We start from the raw sequence: 12,402 nt of genomic DNA, 5'->3' as shown, positions 1-12,402 counted from the left end.
CGTCGTCTGCTAGAATCGACTGCTCGATTCCCTTTCGCGCATCGATTTAAATTCGAATTGCGCGATTTATTGACTAATAGTTTATTTGAATGACGATGCATTTTTAATTTTATGCGGTATTCTTGATTTTAGCAATGCATTTTTTATTGAATCTTCAATCGATGAATTATAATAATTTAGTAGTAGTCTTCAATCATTTCGCTTTATTTCTCCCGTTTATCTTGTATCGTGTTGATAACACAATGAAGTTGACTAATTCCAGTTTAGAGGAGATGTAGTTCAATGTAATAATGTTATAATGTTAATCTATTTTTAGAATATTCTGTACTTTTTTAATCGAGGTTGATTTGATATTTCGCGGCTAATGATCTAATCGTTCTTTCCAGGGATTCGTTCGACGATCCTACTTTTAATTGCAACTGTCGGAAAAGCTGTTCACATGCAGATTGCTCGTCTCTCGTCATGAAACACACCGTCAGATCGAACCGGTTACACGCGCTTAATACGTCAAGAAGTTCTACAACTGATGTAACATCGTCCATCCTTGACAAATGCTGCAGACACACGTTAATGAAATCGCCGAGGAAAGACGCTGGGATTTCTATCCGAAAGACATAACGTTGCAAACTGTGTCTACAATAAAAACACACCGCTAATACATGTGACATCTTTGCATGTCCTTTTGTGATTCTCACCTTAGATTCCACATGTAGGTAAATTTTTCGGAGTAGTCAGCGATTGTCTTCCAAGTTCGTAAAAAGTTCTCACATGTCTCGTGAGATCTTTTCGCGACATTTTCGTTGTTATTTTTGTTGCATATTGATTCCTTCAAAGATGCATTTGAATCAGGTCTACCAATATTGATCAGAGGATTCCATTTTACACCGATTTTAGGTTTCATGTCATCGCGATCCAGAGGTTTCAGATGAGCGCCATTCACCTGTCATTATAATTTGAAAAATTTTTTAATGAGTTTCAAATATAAACTAAACGCAATGAATACTCAAACCTATATATAGTTATGTATGATTAAACATAGTTATGTGTAATCAATGTTTCTTTATTTTAAATTTCTTAATCTTAAGCTATTTAAAACTTTTTAGAGAAAACGCTGCATTTCATTTTGTTTTTATTTTTTATTACACAACAAGTAATCCAGATTACAATCACCATCTGTCTGAAGTGCTCATATGTCGGTACTGCTTGTTCAATCGCTCGAATTTTAGCGTCGTTTTGTAATTTATATAATTCGTCGGCTACGAGAGCCGCATGTAGTTCCTCTTCCAAACCTCTGTAATCTATTGGAGTTTTCAACGCACTCATTGTCGTTGTACACTTTATTTTAACACATTTCTCGTTCAAGTACTAACAGTAACATGATGACAGAACTGTTTGTTGTCATAGAAACTTCAGTTAGCTCGATATATTGACAAATCACAAATTTGCTCTAATCTATATTGCAATTCTTTTATTTCCTTCTAATTCGTAATAAAATTATATAATTTCTACAATTAAATATTAATACAAATAAATTGACAGATTCTTAAGAATAAAAATAAATTTAAAAATTAAAAATAAATAATTCGGGGACAAAAAATAGTCGCTACTTATTTAATTCCTAGTAATAATAGCTTCCGTCTCAGATAGAATCTTCTCCTTTGACATTCTGTTTTGTCTTTTCTTTAACAATCGATCGTGGGTTCTTTTCATCTCGAGTATCTCCTTCATCTCTTCCTTATCCTCTTCCTAAAATCGATAACGTCAACGTGAAAGGTCTATTCACGTCGATAACGTCAACGTGAAAGGTCTATTTCACGTCGCAGATTTAAATATACTTACAGTTTGATGTAATCGAAGAACCAACGCTCTACGACCGTCGGACATAGGCTGAGAATAATCCGTCAATTTTTTTAGTCTTTCAGCAGGACTCACGCCTCTCTCCACCACCAATACTATCCGCGCCCACTAAAGACATCGAGGCAACATCAATAACAAAGCTTAATTGCAAGGCAGCGACTTCCTGTTTTAGGTCAATTAACGTACTTGCCGTTGCCACTCGTTTCTGGTTTCAGCGATCTTCTGGTAAGTGTTGCCCATCATGGCAATCAACATATTTACGAGCAGGATCGCCACGATCGCCATGTACAGCACGAACAGCAGCTGCAATTAGTAACGATTATCGTTGTAACGCTATCCGACTGACGCCGTATGCATTTAACGCTGTTTTCTGCGAGTGCATTATTCGCAAATTGTTTAATTGTCGCTGAAACTCGTGTCTCTTGAATGTCAACTGGCGGATATGAATAGCGGATATGAATATGTCATTTATTTCTACCTATAAGTACCGAATGCATCTCTAAGCGATGGCAGTCATCAAAGTACCTTGGCCTCGAACTCGTGCTCGGTTCTGTCGAATGCGCCAAAGTAATCGCCGAAATTCGTCATGCTCATCAGAAACATTGCCATAACGCTCTCCATCGGCGACGGCATCGGATTCGAGACCGAATCGTCAATGCCTTCCGGAGTGTTTGGGTTGTCAAACGACAGGAATATGATGTAGTACGCTACGAAAAAATTAAAATTAAAATTTTATATATAAATAATAATGTTTACTATTTATATTTATATTAAAAAAATAATTTTGCTGAAATATCCAAAAGTTTGACCAGATAATTTTGTTAAGCCGTAATAATTTTGGTCAAATTGAATGTTGGTTAATAATTATAAACATTTTTGCAATATTATCATCATGTACTATATAATAATCTTGATAGCCTAACAAATCATTTACATCTAGTTAAATTTTTTGTGTATCAAAATATATTAGCCATCTTGTAGATATTCAAGAAAACTGTTCCATATAACATATGATATCTATTGCTATTTCGAGAAATATTGCGAATGTGCTGCCGGCAGTAATTAATTATCGCCACGCATGTTGCGATTTATCAGGAGAGATCGAAGACTTCCTGTTGACAGGAAGTCATTCTCGTGAACGAACAGAAGGACCATTCAAGCTGCGACGGTTCGTTTGCAAAAAGCAAGACAATATAGTGTTGCGGCCACGCTGCTGGTTGCATAACATGGCGTGTCGCATCATTTAACATATCTCGCGACCTTCTCAGAGTAGCGTCTCCTTCCACGCAATGTATCCCGTTCGTATGTGAAGCCTTCGCGGCCGATCGATGTGTGTCAATGTCGTAATGTTGTGTTGAAGCGACCAGTAAAATCGTCGATTAGATCATGACGTACGCGTGTCCGATGCTGATACCGATGCCGTTACTCCGGCGGCTAATTAATAATCGTTGGGAATCAATAGAATAAGGCACCGACTAAGCGTTGGATAACAAGGGAACCGATCGCCGCCGGCTTCACTGACGGAATTGATGTCTTTTGTCCACGTTACACGTGCCATTATGTCTCTTTGGCTTCGATTATCAATTGCGATAATCAGCGACAAGGTTGTTCATTTATTATGCTCGGAACAGACTTCATTCATAGATGGAGCGTCTATCATCCAAAGTCAAAGGAACATCAAATGAATATAAAGAATCTTCTTTTTTTTTTTTTTTTTTGAAACATTACCTTGGGAGAACCCCATAACGAAGACGAGGTAGATGGAGACGAATCTGAGGAGATCGCCCATAATCATCCTGTAAATCATCACGACGAATGGACCGACCGTCTTGAAGCCTCGGCAAAAGAACAAAAAGTATGGTGCGGTTGTCAGCATCACCACGACCGCCAGTATATCTTCGACCTCGTCGGCACAGGAAAATCGCAGGAACGGAAACGAGAGCAAGATGCAGCACGAGAAGAGAAACATCACACGTGACGGCGCCGTCATCTAAAAATTGTGCTCACATTAATGCATATTTTATGTTCGGTATAAATCGATTTGTTCATAGCACTTATTATTTGCTACAAGAGAGGTATTCCGATTTGAAAATTCGATTATTAAGACGTTGAGTTAGAAGGATGAAAATATGAAAATAAAAATAATTATTAGTATTCACTTTTAGTATTTCACTTTTTAATCTAATTTTGCACGTTAAAAATGATGTCTTAATTGACTCTTACAAGATTTTCAATGAACATGTTAAGACCTAAAAACCTCGCCTCTCGCAGCGCAGCGAGGATATAAAGAACCGCTGCAAAGTACATAACAATTTCCGCAGTCAGCCGAATCTTTGCACTCGTTTGTGTCAGCTCCATCAGTCTGCATTCTTCCGTGAAATCATTCCACCTATCAAATATGCATTTATTTTACTTAATCTTTTACAGTGAATTTTATTCTACGATTTTAAATTATCTTATATGTGTAAAAATAATTTTCCTGTTATTTTAATAGTAGTATCTTTGTAATTTCTCAATGTACCAATTGTGATTATCAAATTTGGACGAAGAATCATCGATAATCATCTTGGCAGTCGCATTCATATCGGTTTTATTATACATATCCGTAAAGTCTGATGCATTTGGAGGGCTGTCTGTATACCAAAATGTATGAATGGCAGCTTCGTCAGGAGGACTCAGAACCCTGCCCTCGTTTTCGTCTAACGTCAAGAGCAAAATGCTCTTCAAAGCTGACGTAATATTTGACGTTACTTGTAGCTGGATTTTCTCTAGTGATTCCTGCGTCACGTTTAAGGATGATTTAAGGCTTGAGGTAAAAGCCGCTACAAGACTATTCGTAACTAATTCCGATAGATCCGTATTTTGGAGGGGTTTGAGTATCACGGATTCTGTTATATTGGAGGAATTTGTTCTCGTTATTGTATCATTCGCATTTTCATCCATTTGCGGGACTGACGGGCCAGGGCGAAGGGTGAAACTAATCAGCGACAGCACGAAGTAGAAGCAGAAGAGGAAGAATTGACGGTAAAATCTAAAAATCTCACAATTTTTTCTAAACATATAATCACTTTATAATCTTATATATTAAAAGAATATATTATATAAAAGTATATTTAATTATTTAAAAGTATATTTAATTTTTTATAAAATAGAGATAGAAGATTTCTTTTATACATGGAAAATTATTTCTTCTTTTAAATTTACCGAGATTTGACGAAGGTATTCCATTTGGCGTTTAAAAGATCGACTAGCACTCCGTCCATTAACTCTAAATGCTCATCTTTGTCCTGTAATCATCGTAAAACATTCTATGTGCGTTTTATTCATACAATAAAATATTAGCAGCGTAATTTATTTACTTACACCGAAAACAACCAAATTCAGGGCAGAGTTTTTGTTGATCGTCCCCGTATTAACGTCAATTGTATCTATCTGAGATAAAGGATAGGCTGCGCAAGTTATACTACCAATCTGCCAATATATCTCTCTCTCGATGTTCAAGATGTGAAAGAACATTTCGATTCTAGCCAATTTTGCTGATAAAGTCAACGGAGTCAGCTGCTGGACATTTCTAATGTCGAGAGAAGCCCCTACTTCGTAGGCCATGTCGAACGTGGCCTGTAAAATTAAATTGTGGCTCAAATACAATGAAAGAATGAATAATGTATTCTCAAAGTCCGTTTTACACTTTTGCATGTTTTAAATAAAAAATTAATCTTTGAGATTTTTTCCTGCTGTGTATTGTTAAGTTAATTACTAAATCAATTTTTCAGGCAATATTTTGTTTTGAAATGAATAAAATTATCGAAAATGCAATACTTGCCAATTTCTCGTATATCACCAGCATGTGCATTACGGTGTTCCCATTCGTGTCCTGCTTATCAGGATCTGCACCTCTGGCCAGTATAAGCCTATAACATTCTTCTTGGCCAAGACATGCGGCGAAGCTCAATGGATACTCTCCCCAGTATACGTAGCTATAATGACAATATAAGTCGTCTAATTTCATCAAGCTAGATGTATAAGACTACATTATGTTCTTGACATCACGCTTGGTGAGGCTCAAGGTTTGTTAAAATCTTTGATGGACAAGCCTGTTTGCGTATCCCGCAGAATTTAATCGTCATAATATTAGGTCACGTTTAAGCTCGAAACGAACGCTGTCCGAAGCCAATGGTTTAATTAACGATCACAATGGAGTCTTTCTCGTTGTTTCCTATCGCAGAAAAGACTGAGCTAATAGCGAAGTGCCTTGTCTTCTCCATTTTCATGAGGTGAAAGGAAGAAGGACACACGAGGCGCATGCTGGACATAAAATGACAGTTCAAATCGATCCCATTTGGTAGGTCATAGACAATGAATGTGTCAAACGAGATGATTTAATGGTCATTTTTAAGAAAAATGATATAACACACCCGCTATAATTGGTCTCTGATGAGACGCAGACCCACTCGTGGTCCATACTGTCAAATCTTGACGCTTTTTGGTCTTCCGGACACATGAAGTTACCGAAGCATCTCTCATGAATAATACGCGGATCGTCCGCTCCACTGTCGAGAAGAAACTTGACCAATGACGGATCCTCGTTCACAATAGCGATGTGCAAAACATTTTCTCCTAAATCCAAAGCAAACTGTTACAAAGGAACGATAACTGCAGATTTTAATTATTTTTTAATTCACAACAGTCTTTAATAATAATTTTTTATATTATATTTTAAAACGTCATATCTTATTATAGTAATCTGTTTATGACAATATGTTTTGTTGCGTAACGAAATGAACGTGATCTGAATTCAAAAGTTTTTCGATTAAAAAATAATAAAAGCCGCGAGGGTTTCCATTGAAGAAATAAATGATTTACCTTGAAAATTCTAATCTCTCATTATGCAAGCGATACTCTATGAATAGATAATTTATTCAGAAAATTTATCGGGAAATTTATCAGCAACGGGTATTCTATGGACAATTTACATGCTATCTCGTAAAGGAAATACAGCCTTAAGTCATAACATTTAATCCATTCTTTAATCGACATTCAACTACTGTTTCGTAATGATTACTGGAAAACTTGAGCTTACCGTAATATTCGTCACTTATGTAAATATCATTTATAAGCTTTGGATAGAAACGCAACAGACGTTTTGCCAAATCAGCATGGATAGCAGTTGCGTTTAACATACATAAATGCAAAATGGTCTCGCCGACGGCACCTCTGTCACTTAAATTCCAACAGACCAATCTGTATTTGCTTTTATCTGTTATAAATATATTTTATTTCCTTAATAAATGTAACAAAAAAATGTTACAAATAAATAAATGTTACAAAAAAATAAATGTTACAAAAATTATTATTTGTAAATTATTATATAACTTCGTAGATCGTAATTTTAGGCATAAATGCTTGCGTAATTCGATAATTTTTAATTAATATAATTTATATCGTAATGAAATTAAATATTAACATAATATTACCTATCTTAGTTTCATCAACATCTTCATCGCCCATATCTTTATCGATATCATAATCCGTTGGATTCTCCATAGCTTTTAATGGTGGCAGCTGTATAGCCCAAAGGGAAAAAAAATCGTCAAAAATACTGTCACGATAAAGAGCGTATCAAAACAGATCTACCATTTTATGCCGTGGACGCTCTTTATTTCGTAGGAGAACCAATTTTTCCACCGGTATCCATTTGCCCTTTCCTTTGTTGTATAAAAAGGGCTCGACCTTCGTTCTCATCGCGTGATCCAACTCTGCATACTGCTTGGTCTGCGTGGCCCTTTTCATCATATCCACTAACAGTCCGCCACCTGCAACCGTAGGTAGCTATATATATTTGATTGGATCAACTTACATTTTGACAGTATGAAAAACGACAAGTGAAAGGAAAGTTGTCGTTTGAATAAAATCCATCTTAATTTCGTGTGACTCAGAGGCGAAAAGAAGGAGAGAAATCGAAGTGAATTCCGGAATTCGGACTCGTGCCAGCGGTTGCGATTCGCGGTCGCGCGAACGGCACGCCGCGCGACACACATAAAATTAAATCGCAGGCGGCACGTGGACGTGGCGTTACGTCACGAGTGCAAGTATTTGGATCGTCAAGTGCCCGCGAGAGCTTAGCACTCCTACCGTACTGACTCACGGACAATAATATGGCCGTAGCGGAAACGGAGTGCCCTCGTGGCCCTCACGGCCCTCTCGGTCCTCTCGGCCCTCTCGAATCGTCTCGATTGGCATTAATTTCGCGAGGCGCATCGCGAACGCGCGCCACGCCGTGACGGCATTTCTATTTTCGCGATCGAAAAGCGCTCGCGTTTCCACGCGTTGGCTAAAAACAACACTCGCAATTACATTGCGCGCAATCTGTCGTCTCGTGATGTTACGGCACGCGCGATATTAAGAAGGAATCCACGAGACTTCAAAATCAACATTTTAATTTTTTTTTTTCGATAATACATCGAGTGTCATTGTAATAATAATAATAACTTAGTTTGATTGTATTTTTACTGATGAGGATGTTTTTTAAAATTACATTCGACAAACGGGAATTTCCAGCTTGCGTTCGTTTCTAATTACTGCACTGATCCAATTGTTATTCAAATGTCATTTCGCTTTTACTCAGCTTTTCATTACTTTTTGCAATTTAAAAACATAGAATTTATGTTAATCAACGACTCGACAATGTAGCATGCTGATTCAAACAGAGTCAAGAGCGAGCCAACTTACTTTTGAAATAAAAGCGTGAAATACAATCTCTTCTGTTTATTTTTTTATAACCATTTTTTTATAAACATTTGCAGAAACATTTCACATTCGACATTTTAAGCTATACGCATTTGCCATATTCGATAGATATATAATTTAAAGAGAAATCATTTTTTCTACAAGTAAAATTCCTTATTCCTATTGAAAGATCTCCGTTGATATGCGATTTATGAAAAAAATCAAAGAAACATTGAGCACGATTAAAAGATCCCTCTTTCCCAAGGACTGTCGTGATCACCGCTTTCAGTTGCGAAATTCCAAGAGGCCGCGGAGCGGGAGATAGGGAGAGGAAGGACGGAGAGGTCGTCGGCACATCAGAGCACATGTAACGCCATCTTGTACAGTCTGGTGCAAGTATTGCACGAGCCGTCGCGGCAATCGCTGGCGCAAGTCTGTAGGAAGAGCCTGTAACGGCTGGTGACCGCCGTCGCTGCTTGCTGTTTATTGTCAGTGATTAGAAGTAGCACAGTGCAATACGGGTGTCATGGCACAGTGGAGGCAGGAGACAATATTGAAGCTGATCGCCGCGTATCGCGCGAAGCGACTCCTCTGGGATCACAACGCTCCGGACTACACCGATCGCAGCAAGAGAATTCACGCGTGGAACGAGATCGCCGACGAGGTGCGACGAGTCATAAGGTTATATGTTAACGTCACGCTCGCTGAAGCACGCTACATGATAATCAGATTCTTCCCTTCCGAGCCAGTAACACTGTGGTGAAATATCTCTTGAATTTTCGCGGATAGATCCAAATGTCGCGGGTATTAAGAAATCCCCTTTTCGTTTCGATATATAGAAAATTCAAGTTTTTACATATTGGCTCACATGGTTTAAGATTAATAAAATAAAAAAAAAAAAAAAAAGAAAGAAAGAAAAAAAAATACAAAAAGTACAAAAATATTCATAAGTATTTTGTGGTCAGTTGTGGTCAGTTAATAACGGATCGATAATTTCTTAATTAACGAAAAGCATTTCTTCTTGGGCCCCCTGCTGCGTTCACGTATTATCATGCAATTCGTAACGCACGCACGTGCGCGATATGCCAGCAGATTACCTATGGGCCGGGTGAAAAATATCCGCGCATCTTGGGAGTGTAGTCCAAACGAGTGTGTCCAACACTTGCGCAACGGCTTGCGCAATGCTGCCGCATCGCGAGCACACGGGAATCTTTTATCTTTCATCTTCCGCCACTGTCATCACCTTTATCGTCATAACGGAAAGCGAATTCTCGCGTTACATAGAGATGCGTTTGCGTAATGATCCATGCACGAAAAGAATCCACGCTTCGCCTATTTATCGCCCGATTACGTGACGCGCCCTCGAATTACCGTCGGCAGCGCGCTCACGTGAACGCAAAAACGATACTCTTATCTCATTGGGGCTTCCACTCAGATCGGATGCGACGTGATGACGGTCGAGAGGAAATTGAAGAGCCTGAAAACTCACTTCATGTCGGTCCATAAAGCGTACGCGAAACGCAGACTCAAGGCTGATCTGAATTCTGGCAGTGTCGTCAAGCCTAAATGGTTCGCTTACGAGGCCTTGACTTTCCTGAATAAAGGACGCATGACGCGAATCAATCGCGAAACTCCGAACGTGGAAAAGCAGGTGCGCCGATCTTTACCGATTTATTATTATCTATCTGCTTTCACGTCAATAGTCACGATTAGCGGGCATATAACTATAGTATGTAATGATACAATACAAATGATGAAGAAATAATCATTACATTTCTGTATCTTTTTATTTATTGATTGCAAATCATTTTATAAATTAATGTTATTACACGCTATCTTTACTGCTTGTAAAATAAAATTACAAACATTTAATTAATTTTAATTCACAATTCTTTTTTCTAGAACCTCGAACCTGTCTCTAATTGGAAGCCACAGGTACACTTTATTTCTTTTTATATTAAAGCTTAAACTAATATTACATCATAAAAAAATTGTGTAATGTCAGCACGTTATGTATTGCTATATAACGTGCGCTATGGAGACTTTTAAAATCTCGCATGTCACGTTGACAACTTTCGATCTGCACGTAAAATTTGCTTGTAGAACTCTCGGTCGAGACGGCGATACATGACTTCTTTTTTTTTCCCACGATTTCAGGAAATTTCGTCAGATCGTGACGAATTCACGGTTTTTGCTGAGCACGTCGCCATTCGACTGAAGAAAATAACAGATATGCGTGCGAGACTCGTCGCACAGCATCAGATAAACAATATCCTGTTCGAGGCCGAGATAGGAAAGTATAACATGCAGACCTCCTTTAGTGCGAGTAATACGGAGATTATGGAGAATCTAGACGAACCCTCGACGTCGAATGAAGAGAAAGTGATAATAATAAATAACGCTTCCCATATGGCCTAAATCAGATCTTTCTTCCCATCACAGGCACGAACGTTACCTTCCGAAATTTTCAGCGGGTTATCTGCTTCGCGTTTGTGTTTTTTTTATATATCGCCTGATTTTACAGCACATTATAACAATAATGATCTCTTGTTATTTGCCACAAATAACGGTGAGAGATGAGAACCATTAAATGACGCGGCTTTCGAAGTGACAGTGAGAACATTCGACATATCGTCGAATCTGTCGATATAGTCAAACGTGACTATATTTATGTGCCTTCGTTTTGCTAGTGTATCATATGCTTTGTCATTACAAATCAGGAAAAGTAGCTTTCGACTCGATTAATATACGTTGACGTATAAAACATAATTCAAAATCCGATGATGTCATGTTTTTATTTTTTTTATTATTATGATTACTCTTTTGAATATGAATTGAAATAAAAGTAATATATACACGCACATAAATTTATATATATATATATATATATATATATATATATAAGTGAACTAAATTGAGTGTTAAATTTTATTACTTTGTAATTTATTTTAACAAAATATTATTTTACGATAATCAAACCTGATTTTTAATTGTGAAAATTGAATAAATTGATTGTAACATATATATTTGATTGTAACATATATATATTTGATTATTTCGCTTACCATTCAAGTTGACTAATTTATAGAGCAAGATGGACGACGTGTCCGTTTGTTTCTTCACGCCGCTCGTAACATTGCTCTCGGTATTACCCATTGTTTATGGACACTTCACTTTCGTTTAAATATCTGTACAGGAGATGAGCTCTCGTATATCGAATATACGGCACGGTGTGCGACCAAAATTGATAAACGCATCTGTTTGGTTGCCAGGATACCACAGTCGATTATCGATTAAATAAGCAAACACCTTTTGCTTTTAAACTTACAAAATTCGATATATCCAATTTACACAATTTATGATACTTTTTACTCTACTCATCACAATCAGATTATAAAGAGAATATAAATTTTCTTCGTTTATCGTGAAGAAAAAGACCGGCTTATCTCGGAGAGGAAAACCGCAGACTGATCCGCAAATTTGACGGCGGAAAGAATAAATTGCCAGAAAATTTGATAGCCATAATCTGCTATGCCCAAATCTGCAGAACAAGAATTGCAATTTAATTATCATTGATAACACTATAGAGCATATTTGACGCAACCGCGACAATTCATAAATTCATCAAATGAATAATTAATCGATCGGTAGCGAGACTAAATGACATACAATAAATACGTGGTGAATTACGTAGCAACAATAAAATAATTTAGCGGTGTTTTTCGCGTCGAAATAAATTCAATCGCACCGCTTCGGTGACATCGATGTTATCATTTAAACGCGATCGCGTCTTAACAGCTTAAGTAACTTCTCCAAGGC

At 37.4% G+C, this 12,402-nt stretch overlaps 3 protein-coding genes across 4 annotated transcripts; 1 reads left to right on the top strand and 2 right to left on the bottom strand.

Moving 5' to 3' along the window:
* Positions 1-119: 119 nt before the first annotated feature.
* LOC105427437 (dynein axonemal assembly factor 19) lies at positions 120-1,325 on the bottom strand. Its single transcript, XM_011639150.3, has 3 exons — positions 1,171-1,325; positions 696-940; positions 120-633 (listed from the first exon to the last, which is right to left on the bottom strand). Exons 1-3 carry the CDS (start codon positions 1,321-1,323, stop codon positions 333-335), a joined length of 699 nt encoding a protein of 232 aa, XP_011637452.2. The 5' UTR covers positions 1,324-1,325; the 3' UTR covers positions 120-332.
* A 116-nt stretch (positions 1,326-1,441) lies between these two features.
* nan (transient receptor potential cation channel subfamily V member nanchung) lies at positions 1,442-12,120 on the bottom strand. Of its 2 annotated transcripts, none has more exons than XM_089081582.1 (15): positions 11,649-12,120; positions 7,492-7,670; positions 7,332-7,419; positions 6,938-7,114; positions 6,273-6,474; positions 5,681-5,834; positions 5,221-5,475; positions 5,062-5,144; positions 4,379-4,909; positions 4,081-4,246; positions 3,586-3,847; positions 2,383-2,564; positions 2,044-2,160; positions 1,840-1,965; positions 1,442-1,746 (listed from the first exon to the last, which is right to left on the bottom strand). In XM_089081582.1, the coding sequence occupies exons 1-15, from the start codon at positions 11,737-11,739 to the stop codon at positions 1,612-1,614; spliced, it is 2,748 nt and encodes a 915-aa protein (XP_088937708.1). In that variant the 5' UTR covers positions 11,740-12,120; the 3' UTR covers positions 1,442-1,611. The 2 variants fall into 2 exon arrangements, with proteins under 2 accessions (XP_088937708.1, XP_088937709.1); XM_089081583.1 differs by having other exon boundaries at positions 4,379-4,888.
* LOC105427439 (uncharacterized) lies at positions 8,927-11,607 on the top strand. Its single transcript, XM_025218374.2, has 4 exons — positions 8,927-9,247; positions 10,019-10,234; positions 10,486-10,518; positions 10,741-11,607. The coding sequence occupies exons 1-4, from the start codon at positions 9,110-9,112 to the stop codon at positions 10,999-11,001; spliced, it is 648 nt and encodes a 215-aa protein (XP_025074159.1). The 5' UTR covers positions 8,927-9,109; the 3' UTR covers positions 11,002-11,607.
* Positions 12,121-12,402: the final 282 nt, after the last annotated feature.

Source organism: Pogonomyrmex barbatus, unplaced genomic scaffold (assembly GCF_055798465.1).
Source record: "Pogonomyrmex barbatus isolate J1 unplaced genomic scaffold, ASM5579846v1 scaffold5, whole genome shotgun sequence".
Classification (NCBI taxonomy): domain Eukaryota; kingdom Metazoa; phylum Arthropoda; class Insecta; order Hymenoptera; family Formicidae; genus Pogonomyrmex; species Pogonomyrmex barbatus.
The sequence above is the reverse complement of the archived record's forward strand: the minus strand, read 5'-3'. Positions and strand labels throughout refer to the sequence as shown.